At 42.4% G+C, this 24,159-nt stretch overlaps 1 protein-coding gene across 1 annotated transcript in view; it reads right to left on the bottom strand.

Moving 5' to 3' along the window:
- PLCL2 (phospholipase C like 2) overlaps window positions 1-24,159 on the bottom strand; it is a 186,359-nt gene that overhangs the window by 41,547 nt on the left and 120,653 nt on the right. The window contains exon 4 of the mRNA XM_032860915.1: window positions 10-85. Within this exon, the coding sequence (XP_032716806.1) occupies window positions 10-85 (76 nt within the window). The remainder of the gene's footprint in view (window positions 1-9; window positions 86-24,159) is intronic.

Below are 24,159 nucleotides of genomic sequence, written 5' to 3'. Positions count from 1 at the left end.
TTCACTTACCTGCCTTCTGACAATGTACAATCTTTTCATACACAGCATCTGCATTTTCAATCACAGCCTTGAGGGACTGGATCATCTGCAAAGGGAAGACCCAGACACAGGGTTACACCTGACGACCAAGCACCCGTCTACGCACGAGCAGGGGGCTCTCTTCTCCAAACAGGCTGAGGTGCTGGGGCAAAATGCTCTTTAATCTGACTTCCCTTGACTCAGTCCAAACGTGTATGTACAAAATGAAAAATCCTGCCTTCCAAGTAGTGGTTCGAACAGACTGGGAGTATCGTGTTTCATAGTTAGGCTTGTACGACACTGAATTTGAACCTTGTGTCAATGCTGAATGGGGTTTCAGTGTGAGAAGCTACAAATAAATATGTATACACATCTGATCTGTGTTTTAAGTTATATTTTCAGTCATTCATTTTAACAAAATCTTCAGTGGCATCTTACAGAGAGCTCTGCCACCTACACACCTTACTCATTTCAGCTAAAATGCCTTCATCTGAAAATTAGTTTAAAACTTACCATGAGGATAAAAAAAAACCAGCATTTTTTTTTAAGATTTATTTATGTATTTTTAGAGAGAGAGTGCAAGGTGGAGGGGCAGAGAGAGGGGGAGAGGGAGAGAGAGAGTCTCAAGCAGACTCCCCACTGAACACAGAGCCCAATGCAGGGCTTGATCTCACAACTCTGAGAGCATGACCTGAGCCAAAACCAAGAGCCAGATGTTTAATTAATTGACCTACCCAGTTGCCCCCTAAAACAGTGTTTACTTAATGCATCAAACTAGTATTTTTAATGTTCCTCACAATGATCTTAAAAGACTTAATTTTGAAAAGAAAATAAATAAAAATAAAAGATTCAATTTTGAGTTCTTATTCCAAATTACATGTGTTTGTTTTAGCAGGCAAGCTTGAATGAAAAAAAAAAAGAAAAAGAAAAGGAAAAGGAGGATAAGGGCACAACTGATCGATTATTTTACTTACCAAAATGTTAGGAAAAGATCTGTCTGAAGTAATCCTTTTGGCTCTAAAATCACTATGAAAATGGTATAGCCATTTTTTGTACCAAAATTGTACCATAATTGGTAAAATTATACCATAATTGGGTACCATTATGATGCTTACCGTAATTATAGATTTCCACTTTTTGTATTTAAATGTCCAAATATTTTGCATTATAATATTACCCATCTATATTACATGACCATTTTATTTTAAATCACAAACACCCATCCATCATTCTACATTTTTTTAAATTCTGCCTTGTTTTTCTTTATAGTATTTAACACTAACTGCCACAGTCATTATTTTATAGAAACCAAATATATGTAGGTTGGATTATTTGTATAATTCAAAGAAGGAACACCCTATTTTGACTAATTACAAACCAGAGCATAATCAATGTGCCTCTTAAATGCACTAGGTCCTTCAAAAGAGTCACACAGCATTTATCAACTTGTCTATCGTTCTAAGAGAATTACAGTGAACACCAAAGTTTAAGGCCAACACAGGTGTTCATTTATGCCTTCACTCACTATCCATGGCCCAGAGCAGGAACTGGGGACAAAGGGACATACAGGATATAGCCCCTATCTTCAAGAAGCCTATATTCCAGTGGAAGAGCTCACACTTTGGAATTCAGTATTTTCACATTCATTCTTCAAGATCTGAGTCATGCCTGTAACTTAAAATATTCTATTTCATAGCTTGACATATTGAACAGGCAATGATAAAAATGAATAGTTAAGAGCTCAATTACACTGATATAAAGTCATTCATACCATGACATCATTTGCATACTGAAAAGGTTCATACCGTCATCAGTAACCTTTTGCAGCTTTGATGTCAAGCCAAAATGACAGATATGAAGAAGCAAGGACTTCTTTAAGCAAGGATGGTGGTTGTCACAACCCACTATCAAAGAACTAGCTAACCATGCCTCCATCACGCAAATAGGAAAAAGGAGGGAAAAAAATACCAGCAATGAAAGGAACCTGGTCAGGAAGAAGATGGGCAGGACAAGGAGCAATTAAGAGCAGGAATGTAGAAGAACAGAACAACATTAGGCACGGGCTCCCGCATACCTGTGGGGGAAAGGTGGTCAGAACACACCCTTACCAGGGACGGTGTGGGGGCAGAAAGAGCACAGATTCTACGGGCTCAAATCCTGGTTCTGCTGTTCATGAGCTTTGCCATCCAGACCAGGATGTTAAACATAATGAGCCCTAATTTCCTACCTATAAAATGAGTTTAATAAAAGACATTACCTTCAAAATGCTGTGAGGAGTAAATGAAAGGACACGCCATTAAGGCACTCGCAAGCAGATGTGACCATGGACTCCCCCATTGATCCAGGGGGCCTGGCAGAGCGTTTTCTGGCAGCCCAAGATTAGCTGGACGAGCACGCCTCACTGGCAATGTTTCAAACATCCATTACTAGTTTTAGTTTTACTTGAAAAGCCTGGTGTGATGAAGCTGAGAGCAACAAGAAGTCACGTTCTTCTTCTTAGAAGCCTCTTCCAGTTTAAGGTGTCACTAAAGGTTAAACAGTTAAGCACCTTTCGGTTTATAAAATACATGCAAAGTTTGAGGCCAGCACATCCATTTCAAGGGTCTGGAGAGAAGTTCACCAGCCTCGGATGCTCTGTAACTCTTGAAGGCTCAATCCTTTACTGAGGTCCTCTGAGTGGGGGCCCCTGATTAAGTGCTACAGATGAACACAGAAGAGTTGCTGACCCAGGACTCCAGGCAAAAAAAAATCATCACAAGATGTGGCATTGCCACTGTAGCTCACATGCTACTGGGCACGACAAAGTTAAATACGCCTAAGCCACAGTAGGTAGATGGGTTATTTAGTGGGGGAGTAACTGGTGGTGTGACAGAGGAAAAATCTGTGTCCTAAGATGGCCCACCAAGCCAGCAGGGGAGCCCCAGTCCCTGCCCCAGGGCTCTTCCCGGTTCTTCTCCCTGCTCCGCTTCGCACGCGCACCAAAAGTGCCAAGTATGTGGAAGTAGAAGTGTATAAATTACCCCCCTTGCTTGTCCAGAGCTCAGACCTTTGGAGATCAGTCTCCTCTGAGCCCGCTGGCGTTAAATAAACCTCCTGTCCTCAAAGTCCTCCGAGTGCTGCTTGGTTCTTCCCTCAGGATCCAGGCCGGGTTCCGGAACAGTGTCATGGTGACCCGCTGACGCTCTGTCTGCGGACGGGACTTGAGCACACACTCTACCCCTTATTTATGAGCAGTATGTCAAATATGAAGGGACAACTCCACCAGGGTGGAGAAGGCAAACACAGCGAGAAGCCACTCCTCCCAGGTCTGGATGTCAACCATGCACGTTTTCGCAGACCATATTGGAGGGGTATTCTAGAGGGAACCAGCCTCAGACTGTCAGGCACCACAATAAACAACCAGCAGAACTTCGAGAAGGCAGGAAGAAAGCACATCCAGACCTTGGCAGAGATGATTCATCTTGCCACACCTGTTACTAAATGTTTTCACCACTTCCTTGGGGAGGAGGAATTGCCAGTTGACGTCTTTTTATAGTTTTAGGGTACATATTTACAGTTAGGGTGGGTACTTACGTTAATGTATAGTAAACAGTTTATAGTTCTTGTCCAGAGAGTGAGTTCAGTAATCCTCAACTCCTGCAGTATTTGCATAAATTGTCCTTGAGTGAGAGAACCCCACTGGGTATTCCCCAGCAAGCTCTCTGGGCTGTGGGCTCCTCTCAGTGCACTCAGCGCAGGCTGAGAGGGCAGGGCCAGGTGGTGGACCGTCCTGCCTGCCCACCCAGCTGCCTGAGGTCTTGCTTCATTAGCTCACAGCTAGGACTGAATGTAGAGCACATGGCACGGAAGGAGCACAGACAACATGGGGAGGGCCATTAGATGTAGTGGGCGCCCATCTCTGCCGAGGTCTGCAGCTTTATAACAAACTGTGATTATAAACAGTACCAGTGTTGACTGACTGAATCAAAATGAAAGCCATTGAACATGTCCTCTGCATCAGGTGTGTCCTTGGTGCCTTCTATTTCATTTAACGCTCACAAAACCCACGGGAGGTGGGTATTTATAGTGTTGGTGTTACAGGTGTGAACACTGAGGGCCTGAGAGTTAAGTTGCTTCCCCAACGTCCTCTGGTTAGACAGGCGAAGGGACTGCCACTAAGAAACAATGCATTCTGATTGACCTCAAAGCCCCTGCTTTTCCACAGCACCATGACGTGTCTTGCTGTAGGAGGAGAACTAACTGCACGAAGAAAGCTGAGCAAAGGGCATTCCAGCCAGAAAGACACACAAAAGCAGAAAGGAATCCAATAACAACTGACAGGTGCTACACACAGTAGGTGGTATAATGTCTACTACTGACTTCCACCAAAATTGTCTTTTTTTTTTCTTTTTAAGATTTTATTTATTTGACAGAGCGGGACGGAGAGCACAAGCAGGCAGAGAGGCAGGCAGAGGCAGAAGGAGAAACAGACTCCCTGCTGAGTAGGGAGCCCTATGTGGGTCTCGATCCCAGGACACTGAGATCATGACCTGAGCCGAAGGCAGACGCTTAACCGACTGAGCCACCCAGGCACCCTGAGAATTGTCTTTTTTAAAAAATATTTCTGTAAAGTGCTTTGAGAAAACATTTCTTTTAAAATGACAACAATAAAGTATTTGCTTGGCTCCACTTAACAATTCATCATTATAAGAGAGAAATCATTCATATTTAATATGAAGCAACTAGAATAAGCATTTCAGAGTAGACAAAAGCAAATACAAGGGGAGTGACATCAACAGATGAGTCAAAGGGAGAAACTGCTTTATATTAAGTTACATTATTTTCTCTGTATATATTACATGAATATGTCAATGTAATAAAGGCCAGTAGAATGGTTGGCTTTAGAAGCATCATTTGCATTAATGCAAATGTGTTTCCATTGATCCCTGTAAACACAGAGCTATGGGTCTTGGCTCAGCAATGAGATCATCCTGCTGCTAACCCTGGTAACTTCCCACGAGGACAGCTCATATTATTTATGAAGTACAAGATGCTTTTGGGTAGTTGTTGCTAATAGATTTTCTGTTAGTGTCCAGTTACCAGTAACTCCCTAAATTTCTGGAACTAATGGATTAGGAAAATCTATGAATTTAACATAGCCCAGAAACCCATTTCATAAATTTGATCAACTCTATTATATATAAATTAGGGTTTTAATACAAGACTCAAGCAGATGAAAAGCAGGATGTTTCAACTAAAGGCAAGTAAAAAAATTTACATTTTATTAAGCTGGACAGAAACCAGAAATGCCTTTAGTAAGAATATTCTGTTTTGAAAGTAACTCTTCTATTTGTATAAGGCACACTTCTCCATTTATGGATATGGTTCTGAGAACTGTTACTATACTAATATATTTTATATCACTAGATTTCTATAGACTGCTTCTTAATTTTATGCTTTAAAATTTGCACATCAAGTAGGAAAATTATGTTTTTATGATAAGCAAGTCTAGTTTTATAGAAGGATCTTATGTCTGCTTTTGGACAGTACACCGAATTTCCTTTCATCCCAGGAACATAGATTTTGAGAATTACAAAAAATTTGCCAATAATTTCAAGTCCTTGGGTGAAATTAGTTTAATCATAAGATTTTGAGTTCTAGATTTTTCCCTTTATCTTGCTTTGACCTCAGCTGCAGGCTGAAAATGCCTTCCACTTAAGACTTGGCTTTGCCTGTCCCCATCTTCACACATGGCTGCTGCTGCTGCTTTGGCTGTAGCTATCTGTAATGAAGTTACAGGGTCTCAGAAGTGCTAATGTCCTTATAAAAGGGAACTTCTAGATAACAAAAAAGGTTTGTTCCTTGACACAGATTCTGTGACTCTGTGACATATAACAAACTCAAGTAATTGAGCATCATTCTTAAACCTGCCAAGAGGCTTAGAGAAACGGTACGCCTGCCCTGACCTCTGAGGTTCCCCCCGCCCCCGGGTTCCAAGGCTGTCGTGGAGATCCATGGAAGGCTTTGGTGGCCAGCAAATGTCCAGCTGGCAGGTGTGGCTTCAGGTACCACCCTGGACCAAAGCAGGACTTGCCACTCAGGACTTGGGGAATGGATAGGAAAACAGCAAACATGAATCAAGGATCGACGTCTTCAGAAGACCACCCAATTCAGTCCAAAGCAGTGCTCTCCCCTCAGTCAGAATTATCTGTGCGGATGTCTCTAGAAAGCTTAGTGTCACTACACAGGCATACAAATTGAGTCACTTCGCTAATGCTGAGAATGGGACAGAGAAGAAGGGAATTCTCTCAGGAATCTGTAAGCTTTGGTGTTCACTTCTGGGCTCTTGAAAAAGTCATGTCTCTCTGAGTTAATAACACCACCTTTCTTTTTAATACTTTAAAAAGAAGTTTTTAAGAATTTTGACGAATTTTAGAATCAAATACAAGAACACTGGGATTCGTGACTTCGAAACTGAAAATTCAGAGGTAACGTTTGCTTTCAGCAAAGTGTCCAAGTCCAGCAAGATGTCCCAGAGCTGAACCAATGGGAGAGTTACTGTTGGAAAATATGAGACAGCTTTTAATACTTGAAAATAACAGGAAAATCACATACTTAAATGAAGCGTCAAAGTTCTATCCCTGTGGGGGTCCTTGCCCAGCTGCCTGCTAGTTAACCCCAGCCCCCTCTGCAGCTCACATGAGGAGAGGGGGTGTGGGGGGAAAGCTGGGGGGGGTGCAGAGGCCGCAGCCACAGTCTGTGGAGAGCTGATCCCCATCTAGGGGATGAGGTATGCCACGTCATTAATAAGTGCAGTCATCATCCCTTCCAGCAAGGCCACTATAAAAACAATTTCTGTGTAACAAACGGTTTCCAGAGTAATTTGTCTTAGTTTCCTCTTGAAACCTTACTTCCACTTCCACATTTTTCCACTATATAACTCAAAAGAGAAAAGTATAGAAAAAAACGCTCTATAAGAGAAAAGTTACAGAAAGAACCTATAGATAGCACTGCCAGATGAAAACCACTCCTGAGTTGTTGGCCAGCATGTAGAGAGGAGCACAGCTGGCTGCTAGGGCATCTGGGGCCCCACTGCAGGCGTGGTGGGGATGTAAATCAATGTCAAGTATCATTACCCTCTTTAGGCACTTCCACCAGGTTAGAGGAAAGCGGGGAAGGGTCAGTTTGGATGGGATACCTAATCACAGCTGTGAGCAACAGACAGAGAAACAGGAAGAAATGCAGGGTGGGGGTGTGAAGGTGGGGACAGGAAGCAGGCAGGGAGCCAAAGCTCCGGAGGGAGGGGAGGGACATGGGAGGTGGTAGAGGGGCTGGGAAAGGATGAAAGTGGGAGACTGTGTAGGGGACAGAGTAGGTTTTAGTGACTGGCTTGCTGTGGACACAGGGGAAGAGCCAAAGACTCTTTCCCCTTAAAGGGGTAACTGGACAGATAAGACACACCCCACAGTGGGTCAGAAAGCATTTCACAGGTTACAAGGTGTCTCTAATGTGTTCACTCCTCTAGGATGTGGAGTTCTCCCTTAGTAGAGCGGAGTAGGTGGCTACAAGGAGGCAGTCTGTGTGTGGAGGTCTAGTTCTGGCACTGGAAAATTGGGATTTTCTGCACAAAGGTAGCGGCTGAGATGAAAACAGATATACATCTCCAAGGGAGGAATTTCAGAAGACAAATGAGATGAAAGCATCATAGTCATGCTCCCGAATCACTTAACTTTAAGCAGAGAGAACTGGTGTATGACACACAGCAGGAGCGGTCAGAGGGGAAGGAACAGAACAGGGTATTAGATGTTTACAGATGTGTGAGGAGAGTTTCTGGAAGGAGGGTGGATCTGGGCCTGGGAACTCTGGATTTGGGCATTTGGTAATTGTCCCTATAGTTCTACTATAATGGGATGTGCAGGTTCCTAAAAATCATTGCAGTATACAGAAACATTTTTTCTTGCATTTGCTCCATGCAATAAAAATCACAAGGTTTGTGGGGAAAATGGGGTTAGGGCCAGAGCATTCAAAAATTTTGCAGTGACACATTAAAAACAGACAGGAACTGAATAAAAGTCATAGATCCGCTCTGCAGATGTTAAAGAGTTAGGGAACGCAAACCTACTGCAAAGCATGGGGCGACTGACCTTGAAAAAGACCTGAGGTTTGCTTGGGAAGTGGGTGTTCTGAGGGTTGCAGCCTGTATGTTACCCGAGGTGGAGGGGGTGATGTGCAACGAAAGCAGGGGAATAGGAGCTGTGGGATGGGCCCAGCTCCAGAGGCGCTCATGAACTGCGGGGGCTGGGTGCTGTCTGAGGTGCCTGTGTGCATGCAGGTCAGCCAGGTCAAGTTTTCTGTGTCCACCAGTGTTTCTTGTGGTCAAAACTGCACACCCAAACACAAAATGTGAGGTTAAAATTGTTCCTTAATGTAGCCATCACATTCAAATACATTTGCATTTTCAAAACAAGTGTCATAGCCAAAGTGACTACAAAAGGGAGAGCACTTCAAAACCCTTCTGAATTTTTTTTTTTTTCAAAACATCCCATGAAATATTTTTGTGAAGTCCAGTTAAACTCTCAGTTTCTATGACATTCAACCAAAGCATGGTTTTAGCATTGTATAAGCCTGCTTCCACACTGTACTCAACTATTTTAACAACCGTCTTTTTTTGTTTTTTTTGTTTTTTGTGTTTTTTTTTTTTGCAGAGTAGATGCCAAGTGCTAGATAAATCTGGAGCGAATTATGAGTTATGAGTGACCCAGGGTCTGCACTGAGGAAGCCAAGAATCTCTAGCTTTTCAATATACTCTGATTTTTCATAAAGGTCACTTCAGAGCTAGGGTGGTATGTACCTAAGGAAAGAATGTGGCTCTCCTGTTACATAACTTTGAGATCTGAATATTGGTGCAACATGAATCCCTTATGCACTAAACTTCAGATCAAATCCTGTAAAGCAACACTGTATCTCATGCATAAGTATCTAGTTAAATTTTCACATGACATAAAGCCTCCTCTACCACCATCATCATCTCCATCTACCACTTCTCACTTCCAGTTAATATATAATGACATTCACAACACTGAGAAAGGGTGACATTTCACACACTAAACCTCAAGTTTTGTTTTTTTTTTTATAAACCTCATTTTGTTGGTTTTAAAAAAAAAATCTTTTTTATTAACATATAATGTATTATTAGCCCCAGGGGTACAGGTCTGTGAATCGTCTAAACCTTAAGTTTTAATTAAACTGCAGATTCTCAAGTGAATTACCACATAAATACAAGACAAAGATATTATGCTTATTACACACAGACTAATATATGTTTCTCCTGTACTCACCTAAAAAAAATTTGGATTCAGTATAAAATTCATGAAAATAAATAGTATCATGTAATCAAAACAACCAACTGATTGCCCTGGGTTCTTGCTTTCTGCCAGTTCCAGCGTATATGGAGGGCCAAATGTTTACACGTGTGGGTATTTCTGAGTGGCATTTCCAGTGTCAGCCACTAGAAGTCCTTAGTTAGACACATTTGCTACACTGGAGGAGAGGAGAAAGGAGCAAAGATGAGAGAAAACACTTTAAAGAGAAAACTGGGCTTGGGGGGAGTGCTACAAAGAGGAATAAAAGATTGAAAAAAAAGGGGGGGAAAAAAAGGCAAAAATCACAGAGGCAGAGCTCAGAGGAATTAAAACAACAAATGCACCAGGGTGATCTACCTTATCAAAAATCATATTTTAAAACAGATAAGAAAATTTTATTTTATATAGACAACTGAATAAACTATTAAGCCATAACCAAACACTGATTGAAACGAAATTCACTCCTATTTCTAGATTAATTGGGGTTTAGCATTACCACAGGTCTCCGTATGTTCCCAAACATGTTTAAATAGACCAGAAGCTGGAGAAGCTCCATTAGGCAAAATAGCTTGGGGTATTAGAAAAGGGCTCTGGAAATACCTAGGGATCTAACAGATCAAAAGATTAGTTATAAAGCCAGCATACAGATTTTAAATGTTTATCCTACTATAAACTGTTGGCGAAGTTTTAAAACTTCTGAATAGTTTCAGCTTCAGGAAGTACACAGAAATTCAAAAAGTTGAAAAGAATTTTGGTTTTGCTCTTGGGCTCTTGTTGGTCATGTACAATACGATATTCCAAGGAAACAAAAACTGTTGAAAATTAGGCAACAAGTCAGAACCTAAGCTATCCTAAAGAGGAGCTCCACCGAATTATAAAACTATCCAGAAAAAGCATATAATAATTCCTATTAGTTCATATAATAATATATTGTACTGTACTTTTCTGTATGGAGAACACATATTATAAAGTTCAAATGCATTTAAATTATAATAATGTTCTCATCTCCCCATTTTATGGAGCCTTATCTCATCAGGGAATAACTTGGTGTGCTACACAGAATTACATGGGGTTTACACGATCACTGTGGGAAGACTCAAAGTCCTCACACTCAATGGGCAGCCTACGGCATGTGATGAGTCACTGGGCACCATTGCTGCCTCAAGGAGACACACACACAAACCCCATCCTCGCCAGGCCTTTGGTCACGTCACGTCAGCCTCTTAACGCTGGAAACTGCATCTCCCGCTTTCGCAAACTATAACAACAATGTGATTGCATGACACGCGGCGGGAAACCCAAGTGCATCTGGTGTTCAAGCAGCCTCTGCCATCAGGGTAGAAGAAAGGAATGGGAGGACAGAGGGACTCAGCAACTTGCAAAGGGGCTTACAGCTGGGCCTGAGGGGCAGCCAGGCACAGTCCAGCAGAGATATAGTCTACAGCCAGCCACTCCCACTGCCTCTAGTAAATGCCTGGAAAGCTGGAAGGAAAGGGCAACACTCTGCTGTTTTAAGTCTCCAGTCTTGGAAGTTTTCAGGACAGTGAGTTCAGAGGCTACCCCTTGGATGGAGGGGAGTGTCCTCAAGGAACTGATAAGAATGGCTTAAAACTTGGCTTAAAACCTGCAGAAGAATGGGGAACTCGAGCTCCTTAAACCCAATTATTCAGTGAGCAAGCTACTTCCGGAAAGGGATTAAGAACTTCTGGATGCTACATTAACTCTTTCAAGTCACCAAGGACCATTTTGAGTTCTGACATCCTTGTTTAAAACAATTATTACAACATTAATTGAATTTCAAAAGATACAATTAGAATGAAACATAGTACCACTTTTATTACTGTCTACTTATATCAAGTCTTTTCTCCAAGGGGATCAAGGTGATTTAGAAACTCCTAATTAACAGAAGGTAATTCAATCACACTCTTACTGTAAGGTATCATTAGTTTCTCTCAGGTCTGTGTAACTAAGTATAGATGTTAGTTAAGAGAAAAAAGCAATTGGAGGTTTCTCTGTAATGAAAAGCAGTTATTTTTATTTAATTAATTTATTTAATTTTTTAGCCCAGTGAAGTGCCCACAGTATTCCAGGAATTGCAGATCAAGAAGGAAGACAAGAACGCAGGTGACCAGCTACTAGTATATTTATGGCAGAAACCCAGGATTTGTTCTGGGTGTTGATCACGTAACTCAAGGGTTCCCCTGTCTCTTCCCCTTTCAGAGAAGAGAGACAACTCACCTAAACCTTATCTTCTGCTTTTCACTTTGTAATTTAAACCTGCCTTTATGAAATGGAGCAGCCATGCTCTCTCTACAGCAGAGCTGTGCTCTGAAGTTCGGAGTGATACACACACAGAAAGGTTTTAAAGCTTCGTAAGCTTCATGAGATGCAGGTGTCTAGCATTTGGAAACTAATAATACCACGATGATGACTCCCAATTACTGAGAATTTACTATGGTCTGGGCTATTTACATATAATTTTGTACTCTTTGAGGTGGTGAAACTATGCCCACTTTACAGATAGAGAAGTGGACTCGCCCTCAGTCACACCCTCGGATAAGCACCAGGCAGGGCCTATCTCATCATCAGGGCTCATATTCTTTGCCAGCACAACCTCAGCCCCCAAAACTCACTCAGATACTTCCTAGGGTCTGGGGTGTATACTTCCTCCTTCATCCTCCAATTTCTAGTCACGGTGTCTTTGGAGAGAGCTGTTTTGCACATAGGTATTCACACTGCATGCACACCTGCCCAGATGGTCAGTGTGAAGCTACAATTGTACTCACTGGCGAAACACACCGGGGCATTACCTTCTGCTGGATGCCCGGTGCACTAACTCAGTTCATGATGGCAGGTGAGATAAGGACAAAGACTTTCCCAAGGTGGGGTCAGAGCTGGTGGGCAGTGTGCATGTGCGTGCATGCATGCGCGTGTGTGTGGGTGTGTGTCCAGGAGAGTCCGGTTTTTCCTCCCAAGAGCACAGGAGTGTGATACAGCTCACTTAGCGGGGACAGTGAGTGTCAGCAATGAAGCGGGTGGGACAGCTGAGAGAAGATGGCTGTCTGACTCAAGTATTTCTCCGCTTGGTGCACCAGGAGCCTATGCCCACCTATTAGCTCGCATGACAATCCATCTGTGGACACGCTCTAGGAAATCCTAGAACACCGCACTCTGTATGAGCAACATTCCCATCCCAGGGTGGCTTCACTGAATCCAGCCCAGTGAACAACTAGGACTCTCCCCTCCACTCCTCACCTCTGCTGCATTTTCCTCTTTTTTTTTTTTTTTTTTAAGATTTTATTTATTTATTTGACAGAGAGAGATCCCAAGTAGGCAGAGAGGCAGGCAGAGAGAGAGGAAGGGAAGCAGGCTCCCTGCTGAGCAGAGAGCCCGACGCGGGACTCGATCCCAGGACCCTGAGATCATGACCCGAGCCGAAGGCAGCGGCTTAACCCACTGAGCCACCCAGGTGCCCCTGCATTTTCCTCTTAGGACATACGAATCTTTAAGTAGGGAACTTCAGACACAGCAAAGTCCTCTGGCAAAAGGTAGGGAGATCTGAGAGTATGAACAAAAGGTAAATGATCTGGGGAGGGGCATTCCTCTATCCACCTATTGGGAGTCCCAAGCCTTTGGCTTCCGGCCCACCCCTCCCACTGGCATCTCAGGCATCCCCTTCTTGTGGGACCTATTACAAAGGCTCCACTCAGTGCCTTAGGATGTGGGGACTACCATCTAGTACCAAGCCTGGAAGAGCAGCAGCCCCAACCTCCATCCTCTGGCCAGCCCGAAACCTAACCCTCCCAGGCAAGACTACATGTGATGACATAAATCAGCCAAGTTCAAGAAAATGTAGCCATTTGGGGCAGAGAGACAGGGTAGGAAGAACACCTGATCTGTGTGCTGGAGATCAAGGTCATTTTCATTCACTCATTTATAGATCTACCTTGTGCACCTGCTCTGTGGTAGAGACAGCATGGTGAGCAGGGCACACACTGTCCCTGCCATCCTGGAGTTCCAACCCAGCAGCGGGGGAAAGAGGTACCTTAAAAAAAAAAGAAACCAAACCAATGAATATATAATTACAAGCTGTAATGGGTGCAAGAAGGATATGAACAGCATAAAGAAGCAGGGTGTGGGAAGCTGCAGAGGGCCCTCGGAGCAGACTTCCCATTCCCCCTGGGGTGGGGTGGAGTTCACAGGTTTCATCTTCGCCTCTAGCACCCTTTATATCCCTTCCCTGATGAGACAGCTTTAAATAGAATGTGGTTAGCACAGCCTGAATTTTATCATTTGAGAGAAAGCCCTGCTCCCTGCTTGGAAAGGGTAAAAGGAAACCAGGGGTTTTTAGAGACATAAAGAGCCTGCTTGGGAATTCCACCCAATTCCCCCTTCTCTGCAACAAGAGAAGCTTGCTTCAACTGATACATGCAGCACCACTTAAACTCCATTCTTTGGCTCATTTTTTAATGCCTCGGTACTAAGCAGCACAAGCAGGACTATATGCTCACTGTGAAGTAAGCTAGTTACACAGTTTCCTGGGTAACAAAATTCTGCACGATGGTCACCATTCCCATGGAGGTAGCCAACTTGCCTGGGGAGCACTGCAAGCAGCCAGAGCAAAAGTTTTTGTTGACTTTCCTCTTCCAATGTCCTCCTCTAGTGCCTGCAGGTTCTTGACCATCAAAATGCTAACAAATGTCAACAGTCAGTGTTAATGCTTTTCCAGGACAGGAGCCCTCCAGCTCTGGCGGCGTGCTTCTCCTACCAACTGAACAAGTAGAATGCTGTTGTGATGGGTCAAAATTCAAAATGCACCAACTCCATTACTTTAAAAAAAGAGAAAGAAAAGCCTCTGAAATCATAATTTAAACTGGTGAAAGGGAATATGGGAACCAGGGCATTAAAATACCCTAGGGACTTTTTTGTCTGATCCTCTCTGTGAGGAGTTGGCCAAGCCTTCCTGTGAAGGAGCAGACCGTAGGTATTTGAGGCTTTTAGGCTCAGGTTCGGTTTCTGTCTTGACAACTCCGTGCTGCTGTTGTGGTAGAAAAACGGTCACAGAGCATGTGAGGGCTCTAATACAGCTTTGTTTATGGGCACTGAGACTTGGGTTTCACATTTCAAGTCATACAGTATTATTTTTCAATTGTTTTCCATCATTTAGCATGTAAGAACCACTCAAAACAGCTTGCAGACCACATAAAAACAGCTGGTGGCGGATCAGGACCCACGGGCCAGTTTCCCAACCCCTGACCTAACATGGTACAAGATGCATCATTTGGTGACATTGGACTAAATATATTCAAGAGAACATAGCTTGAGAGGTTACATTCCCATTTTAGAAAAGAGCATGAAAAATCGAGTGCAGCTAGTATTTCCAAAGGGTAAACATATGATACGTGTCGGCAAAAGAAAGATTTGGTTATGGAGAGTCCTAAACATTGGTCAAAGACTTCCATAGATTCACCACAAAAACAGGGCTCCATTTCAGGAAATCAAATAAAAATTAGTTAAGTACCATCCCACTTCCATTTAGCTAAATACTCAGCCATTTCTATTTATAAAGATAGGGTTTGGGGGGTTTGTTTGCTTGCTTGCTTGCTTGCTGGCTTGCTTGTTTTCGGCACCAGATAAGTGATTTAAAAACCAAAATTATTGGGCTCCTCAGTGGCTCAGTTAAGCATCTGCTTTTGGCTCCCAGAGTCCCAGGGAAACAGCCCCATATCACATGGTGGGGAGCCTGCTTCTCCCTCTGCCCCTCACCCAGCTCATGAGTTTTCTCTCTCAAATAAATAAAATCTTCAAAAAAAACCCCAAATTATTTTTTGCCCATACGATGACATAAATGATGGTGTGACTCCATATGACCACCTTCTAGCATAGGAGTGTAATGTTTATAAAGAAAGATAGAATGATCAACACTCATTTCAAAGAAAATACCAGAATTAAAGAGTTCTGTAAGTTGATAAAAGATGTCCTATATAAAATCTCCATATAAAAATCTAAACCGGTCAGCCCTAAAGATCTGACTAATACAAAATGCAGTAGGGAAATATTTTAAACTACCTAACATGTTATTTTTAAGTTAATTGGTAATTAAGCTTGTAGAGTTAAACTTAACTCTGAACACATCATATAGTCCACCCACTGAGTTTACAGTGAGAGTAGTTTTCTTATGGTTCAGAATTTAAAACACCCTAATTAAGTTAGAAAAGCCTTTAAAGCCATTATTAAGTGCTATTTTTATTCCTGATAAATTCATGTGGTAGTAAGATCAGATTTCTGGTATTAAAGGTGGTTATTTCTGTGGGGTGAGTGGCATTAATTATTTCATGTCAATCTGGTGGAATAGAAATCAACAGAATGAAAAACAGGAGCTGTTAAAATAGAGTAAGGAGTGACAGTTCCTGCGGTCCCCACTGAGTGAGAAGTCGGTGTGCAGAGGGCAGTCACCGCCCGGCCCCCTGCACACTAAAGGGTTCTGGAGAGGTTGAGGATGAGCACTCCCACTCACGCCAAACCGGGAGAGAACGGATCCACAGGCAGGGCTCAATTTCACTCGTCTCATGAGGATGAGGTCAAATGTAACACATCAACAAGATGTAGGCTTCAAAGCTTGTGGAGTGCCAAATGTTATTTATGGGCACACATCTAGCTGTGAAGAAAAATCACCACCTCATTATTCAAAAGGCTGTGGAAAAACACCTTTAAAACTTGTTTCCAGTTCATAACTAGGGATATAACAGACTTTAAAAAAAAAAAAAAAAGAAGGTCAGAAATGAGTATACCCCACTGCCCCAGAAAAGATGTCAGAAGGTGGTTCGAGTAAGTGTCTACAATCACATTGTAGTGCATACAATCTCAAAACCGTTTCGGAAATACATGATATTTCATATAAGCTGGTTATCTCAGTAGCTTCATTTTCACGGAGTTGGTTCCATTCAAATTATCCCATTTCTTGGAAAGTTGTCTTCTAAACTGTGATTGCACATCTAAAGCGTATTGTCCACCAAAACAGAGGTGCTCATCTTTGCGTTTACAAACAAATCTATGTATCACCACTAACAACTTTATACAAGTATCTGATGTAATTTCAGTCTTTTTAAACTCAACTCCAAATTACACTTGTGACAGTGCTGAATTCCTAAATGGAAGAGTATATGCTGTTCCAAACTCCACAAAAATGGGTGGTAAAAAATCAAATTAATCTTTGAATGGATCTCACATGTATAAAGTCAGGGCATGATAGTAAAAACATCAAAATTCTGAATAATAAAATTATATTATCCAGGTAACTTCCATGTTTTCTAAACTCTAACCTGAATAAGGACAACAAAGGGACACACTGAAATATTAAACTGCTCATCCTTTTGATGAATCTTTGACAAAAAAAAATACTTCTGAAAAGAAATTCACACGTGTGATTCTTACTTGTTAATTGCAGCAAGCACTTGTAAAATAATCACTCAGGCAAACGATTTCCATTTAACCGCCTGGAGAACATTCTGAACCCCAAATGGAGCCAGACACGAGGGCAAACTGCAGGCTCAGCGGGCAAAGGCAGCCATTTCTCCAGCCTTTCCTGGGTCCTCCAATGGAGTGTGGCCCAGGTAGTACTTGGGGTTTCAAAGTGGAGCCCACATTTGGGGAGCTCCAGGGTTTCCAACTCAGGTCTCTGCATCCTGACAGAGATGGAGATGAACACACTGATTTCTCCGACAAAGTAGCTGGCAAAGCCACCTCTGTGCCAACAGCAAAGGTTAGAGGGTCAAGAGAGACATAGCCATCTGCTGGGTCCAAGGTGAGAGGACCAGAGGGTTCCCAAGCTCAAGGGAAAAAGCAGGCTGAATGTATCAGTGAGCTATGAAGTGCATGTTCTAGGTCAGCTAATCTTCATTTCTGTGAATATAAAAGGACCTGGAACTCACAAGCTGTGTAAAGACATACAAATAAATTACCATGCACTGAAAGCCAATTAGGTTGTTTCTTTGATCATCACTTTTCTGTTTGAAAAGGATTCCCACAAAAGAGGACACTCACACCTACCAAACTAGATGTAGAGATGATATTGTTCTGTGGACATGACAAAAATAATTCCAAACTTTAAGATGTCAAACAGATTCTGGAAGTTGAAAAAACTTTTTCTTTTAAAGAGCTGTCCAGTATTAATAGTAGCAAATCAAAAATTTTGAATGTGGAAAACTTCACTTGCTGGAGGAATATAGGCATGGAGTAATTGTCCTTAAAGTTATTTTTCTCCCCTTCTTGCTTGGCAATTATTAGGCTTAACATAACTTCATCAGTCCAAACACACCAAACAGATGCCACTGTTCCAAGAGGCTCTAAGAAGAATGTTATTCACCTAACAATAAATGAAGGTCGCAGAGAACAATCTGGCTCTGCTTCTCTAGATGATCATAACAGAATCCCTTTAGCTGGTGGGGTTTTTAAAGCTGTCCCATCATACTTCTACTTCTACCCTCTGGCTCCTTTCTGAAACCCCCGGGGGTTTCCTCTAGCTGGGATTTCAGGACTCCAGCAATCCCAAAGATGTGTTGCAGTGGGAAGGGAATGCTGACATCCGGGGGTGAGGGGAGGGGGACGCAGCAGGAACACAGGTGCTGTGGGAAGGGGGCAGAGCCACTTTTTCCCACATGCACTGCCATACTTTAGAAACCATTTGGCCCCTGGGGCTTTCCACCAATTCAAACAGCTAGTTTCAGAGCCCTGGGTGAAGCGCAGCTCCCTTATAAAATCAGACACTTCTCCGTTTTAAAGGTCAGATTAGATTTTTATTTGGGTTCCCACCAAAACGACAGGCATGAAAGTCAGGATGTGTCGAGGAGAAATAATTTTCTAGATTGTTTTAACATGCGATGAATCAACCCACAGATCACAGAGCCTCAAGCCCTGGAGTGGGGGAGAGGGCCATCCACCTCCCAAGGCTGGGCGGAAAGGTTGGCGGTGTGCAGACAGGAGGAGGGAAAGGGCAGTGGAGAAGTTAGCAGTCCGTCTCTTGCAGTCCTGAGTGAGACTAGCTAGGGAGTCCCTCCATTGCATGGCCATGAGTGTGGCAATGGAGTCCCTCCACTGCATGGCCCTGTCTCAAGGTGAATGGGGGCGGAGGGGAGGAGGGCAAGCTTTAGAGTGATGCTCTTTATAAGCACAAAGAAAGAAGCCTTCTGCAACCATTGCCCTCCAGGCAACCAGTGGCCACTTTGTAGAGAAGCACAGGGAAAGAAAGTCCAAGAGACTGAGCATTTTACCTCAAGAGATGAGTATTTACAGTCAAAAGAGGATAAAATAAATCAATGCAATGGATCAAGTTCACCAAACTGAACATAAATTGGGGCATACCCACCTCCCTCCTGAGAGAGGAAGGCTACATGTTCCTTTGCCTTCTGAGTTGAGTGTGAGGTTTGCACTCAGACTCTGCCCCAGAGGCACAGATCATAGAGGGGCTGAGCCTGGGTGCTGGCCACAGCAGCCCAGCACCCTCTGCTCTGTGAAGTTTTACTTATTCAAAGTCAAATGGAGACAAAAGTTTACTGAATAAACTAGGACAAGGAAGCTAAACACTTCCTAACAGCTTCTAGAAGCCACCAGTGCACATCACGAGTAACCAAAAGAACAGTATGTATGTATTATTTACAGAGCAAGGACACTATTTTATGTATACAGTTTGTTCATTCTTTCTTTCCTTCCTCCCTTCCTCTCTTTCTTTCTTAATTTCCTGGAAGCATCCTTGACAGAAAGAACTTAGCAAACAACCTGCCTTTACCCAACCCAATGCAGCACCTAAAATACTTTCAGGCAAGAAGAGACTATATCAAAAATAAAATTTGAAGGAATTTAACAGCAAAATCGAAAATGCAATGTGGGATTTGATGGGAGAGAGAACTTCTGAGTATGAGCTCCTTGGTTTCTGCAGAGACATATAAAACTAGAAAACGGATCAGAAGTAAGATCTACCATCACCAGTGCGTGCACATCCTGAGCACTATCTTCCAAACGTTTCTGAGTCTCCCTGTATCCGATTACCAAGTGGCAGCCTGCTGCATCTGATCTAATCCCGCATGTGACGCTGTCATCACGCTGTAATCTTTAACGTTTCCTCCCCCTCCCAGCAGCGTGGCAGCTTGAACGGTTTTGGAGTGGCTCAGCTGTGTGGTTTGAATGGCTCCAGGGAAATTGCGTTTGGACATATCACTGGCTGGACCTCCCCTGTCACTGAATTAGACGATAGCCTTTGGGTTTCTGATCCTCCCTCTGCGGGATATCCGCCTTTCTACGCACACAGAGACATACACAGACACAGACATACACACAGACACACACACAGACATACACACACACACACACCCCTAAGCTCAGTCTTATCCTAAAGCATAATAATCTATCCAGCCTTCTTTCTCTGATTACAAAAGTTGGGAAGGTTGACACCTCCAATTAAAAAGAAGCTTTTAATGTCAAGTTCTGAGGCAGTAAAGTGATAAAAGGAGCCACAAAGGAGACGGAGATCAATAGCAGCCTTATTACAGATCATCTCTGGCTTGGTCCAGATGGGCCAACTCCATTAATTATGACGTGTGATTTATCTCTTGACCACATTAGGCAGTGGCAAGACAAAATACATGAAATCACACCCGTAAGATAAAGCAGAGTGCTCCTGACGTTGCATGCCAACCACCAGCATGTCTGTATAAGAAAGAAGACCTTCATTTCACATATTTCATTGAAAGAAACTTGTTTTAAAGAAATATTGCAAGTAATGTGTTAGAAGGGACTATTCAGTAATTTATATAAAAACACTCAGAGAGCAAATAATATCCTCCCAGGCAAAGCATCAGTTTCCTCCCTTTAAACACTGAAAAAATATTATTCTCTACTGGATAGGGGGATTCCCCAGAGTACGCTTTCTTAATTAGATGTGAAAGCAATTAAAACCAAGATTTTTGTGAAGCTGTAAAAAGATCAAAACAAACTGATTTTCAACAGAAAGTAGATACAAAGGCACTGCAATGGTAGGAATGAAGTCCCGTGTAATCTTTGAACGGATGGGGCTGCCTGTGCGTCCACCGCTGTGCGCAGGAACAGCCCTACTGCCTGGAACAGAATCGGGCATCATTTTCTTTACTGTTTCTTCTCTCCTTTCATTCCCTAAAACTCCACTTTCAAGTTCATTACGGTGACTGAAGCCTATTCCGTGTTACCGAAAATCCTAATAAAATCAAGGAGAAACTTTTTTTCTTAAAAGAGCTGCATGAAGAGCCCCTTCACGGAGGAGCTATCCTCTTAACCAATTTTAGGTGTACAATCCATTTCTGTTGACTACCCGCACGATGTTGGCCAGTGCGGGCTCTGGAGCTTACCTGTCATACTTAACCAGAGCTATGCCTATTGATTAATAACTCCATTCCTCCATCCTGCAAGCCCCTGGTAACTACCACTCCAGTCTCGGATTGTATGAATTTGGCTATTTTAGATCCCTCACGTAAGTGGAATCATGTAGTACTTATCTTTTCATGTCTGGCTCATTTCACTCTGAAGACTGTCCTCAAAGCCCCATGAAAAAAATTCTTAAGGAGAACTTTCTTTTTATGCAACATTTCCAAGTTTTCTCTCTAAAGAGGAAGGATGTTGAATCCTTGGTCTCTATAGTTTATTACAGATCTCACAAAAATTTAGAAATTTTAAGTCTGAAATAGGACACTAATAAAGATAGCTAGAAAGTTGAATTATTACTTTCATCAATACTAAAAGGATGGTAAAAATCACTTTCATTTAAAACGATGCTGAATTAGATCACTGATACTGATGGGCAAGGAAGGGTTACACTGACCTGCCAGTGCAGATGTGCTCTTAACAGCACCGTGTATTGTAAAGAGTACTGTTGTTCACTGTAACATAAACTCAGGTTATGTAATCCTTATTTTCTCCTACCAGCTTTTAATTACATGAGAACATTCTAGCTCAATTTTGATATTTGATTGTGAACAGCAAATGTACTCAAGTTCATTTACATAAATTTTATATAAAATATTTAAATGTTTTGTTTTCTGAAGTAATAATATAAAAGATATGTTCAGCTACTTATTACCAGATTTCTTTGAGTGGAATCTGATCTAGCTTTTGAAATAGGCTTCCTCAGTTTAAGCTCATCAAATCTGTCTTTTAATCTATACCAAAGTATGAAAAATGAATTCTTTTTCATCGTCATAAGGAACAGGAATCAGAAACAAGTTACCTCTTACTTGGAGAACCCCACTTGAACAACTTTAGATTATTATTATTGAAGATATCTGGGATTTATCTGTATATTGATCACTTATCTATACACCACACATCGTAATTTTCCTGACCTGGATTGCAGAAAAAAACATGGGACAAAGACTCCTAAGCCTAGTTCTACCACTAATTTGATGTGCCACAGGGTTTCCGTGGTTTCCTTTGGATCAGGAGCAAAATAAAAGCACTCAACATGTGGTCTTTGGGCTCTCTCTCACTCTCAGCCTCCAACACTGCATAATCCCTGAGGAAACATGCAGTGTATACGCATACTGTTCCAAGATGTGCAGGAACGACCATGGGCCTCAGGTGAATTTCCCAGAATATGTGCTTCCACATTTCCAAGCACATTTCACTCTGTGAACTCAGCTTTCAACAGCCTCCTCCTTATCACCTCTACCTATTCAAATATGACTCATTCTTAAAGGTCTAGCTCAAAGGCCAATATTTCCCTGAAGCTTCCTAATACCTAAACCTGAAACTGACCATTCTTGTCTATAACATCCAAATGGTTCGTTTACACATTTTATTTTTCATTTTTTTAAAAGCTTATTTATTTATTTATTTATTTGACAGAGAGAGAGAGAGAGAGATCACAAGTAGGCAGAGAGGCAGGCAGAGAGAGAGGGAAGCAGGCTCCCCGGTGAACAGAGAGCCCGATGCGGGGCTTGATCCCAGGACCTTGAGATCATGACCTGAGCTGAAGGCAGAGGCTTTAACCCACTGAGCCACCCAGGCGTCCCTCATTTACACATTTTAAAATATCTGTTATGTATCATCTTACTATCTACGGATACACTTTATCTCCTTTATCAAACTGTAAACACCTCAAGGGGAGAAAAGGCTTATTTGTCTGACAACACATGGCCATTCCCACTCTCCATACCAGTCCAGTCCTTGTCTTCAATACCCCCCATCCCAATCTGCCTAGCCTAAGAAGGTGTCTGTACTTCACTTCTTCCTCTACTCCTGCATGGCTTTGACACCTGCATGACTTTGACCCAGGGTTAAACCTCACCACTTCTAGGACCCAAGGAGGGACCACACATAGTGCAAAACCACAGTTTGGACAATTTAGAAGATCCATTTGTTGATGGTAATCACAAGGGCCATTAGGACAATCTAGGGGCCATGGATAGGGTAACCATACAACTAATTATCTAAATAGGGTCACTTTTTTTTTTTTAAAGATTTATTTATTTATTTATTTATTTGAGAAAGAGAGAGAGAGAGAAAGCAAGCACAAACAGGGGGAGGAGCAAAGGAAGAGGGAGAAGCAGACTCCCCACTGAGCAGGGAGCCCAGTGCAGGGCTCAATTACAGAACTCTCGGATCACGACCTGAGCTGAAGGCAGATGCTTAACCGAATAAGCCACCCAGGCGCCCTCGACAGAGACACTTCTAAGAGTTAAAGGGGGAACTATTAATAATTACTCTGGGGCAAGAGGTGTTGTCAACAGAAGACCAGGATATGTGGCTACCCTAGACATGGGCATTCTTTGCTAGCCTCCAGAATGGTTTACAGGTTGTTCGTATTTGCGTGATCAATTCCTTCTCTGCATTCTCCTTTTTCCCAAAGAAATGGCACATTTTTTATATGTTGGCTTATTAACTAGAGTTTAGACACTGAGAAGTAATCACAATTGTGACAGCATAAATACATAACCGCACACTCTTAGGAGACGGCATGCAGGGCCCTGGCCTCCCCAGAGGGCGAGCTTCAGCAGTGCAGATGGGCAACGACACAGGAGTCCTGGAGGGGGTTTCTCACACTACTCTTACTTCTCACTTGCAGCCTTCGTATTATAAATGGGAAGTCAACAAAATGAAATAAGATCCTATTTCCAAGGTTAATTTTGGATAAAGCTCAACATAACATTACAAAATTAAAGAGCCATATCTAAGGTTCTGGACTGTTCAGCACATTAGCATACTTCCCATCCACACTCCTTTAGCTAGCTTTAATAAATTAATTGTCACAAGGTAAGAAACCATGAAATCACTTTTAAAAAGAAATATAAAATACAAGTATTACAAGAGTTATTGCTGTAGAATATTATTTTAAAACTAAAATTCTAATAATTGAATTTAATTTGAAATATTTTATGGCTTACTTTTTCAGATGGAGTTAAAATAGAACAAATCAATAGAGCTAGGGGTGTAATGCAGCACAGCTATGTCCATTAAACATTTTGTAAGAGTAAATTACACAGTTTAAAAAATTTGAACACGCTGGGACGCCTGGGTGGCTCAGTTGGTTAAGCGGCTGCCTTCGGCTCGGGTCATGATCCCAGTGTCCTGGGATCGAGTCCCACATCGGGCTCCTTGCTCAGCAGGGAACCTGCTTCTCCCTCTGCCTCTGCCTGCCTCTCTGTCTGCCTGTGCTCGCTCGCTCTCTCCCTCTGTCCCTGACAAATAAATAAATAAAATCTTTAAAAAAAAAAAAATTTGAACACGCTAAAGCATTCTGTCTGAGCACTTCTGCAGCAATTCAACTATCCAGTTATGT

This window comes from Lontra canadensis, unplaced genomic scaffold, assembly GCF_010015895.1.
Source record: "Lontra canadensis isolate GAN:19392208 unplaced genomic scaffold, GSC_riverotter_1.0 scaffold20, whole genome shotgun sequence".
NCBI lineage: Eukaryota > Metazoa > Chordata > Mammalia > Carnivora > Mustelidae > Lontra > Lontra canadensis.
Note: the sequence above shows the minus strand (reverse complement) of the source record. Positions and strands in the feature narration are given on the sequence as shown.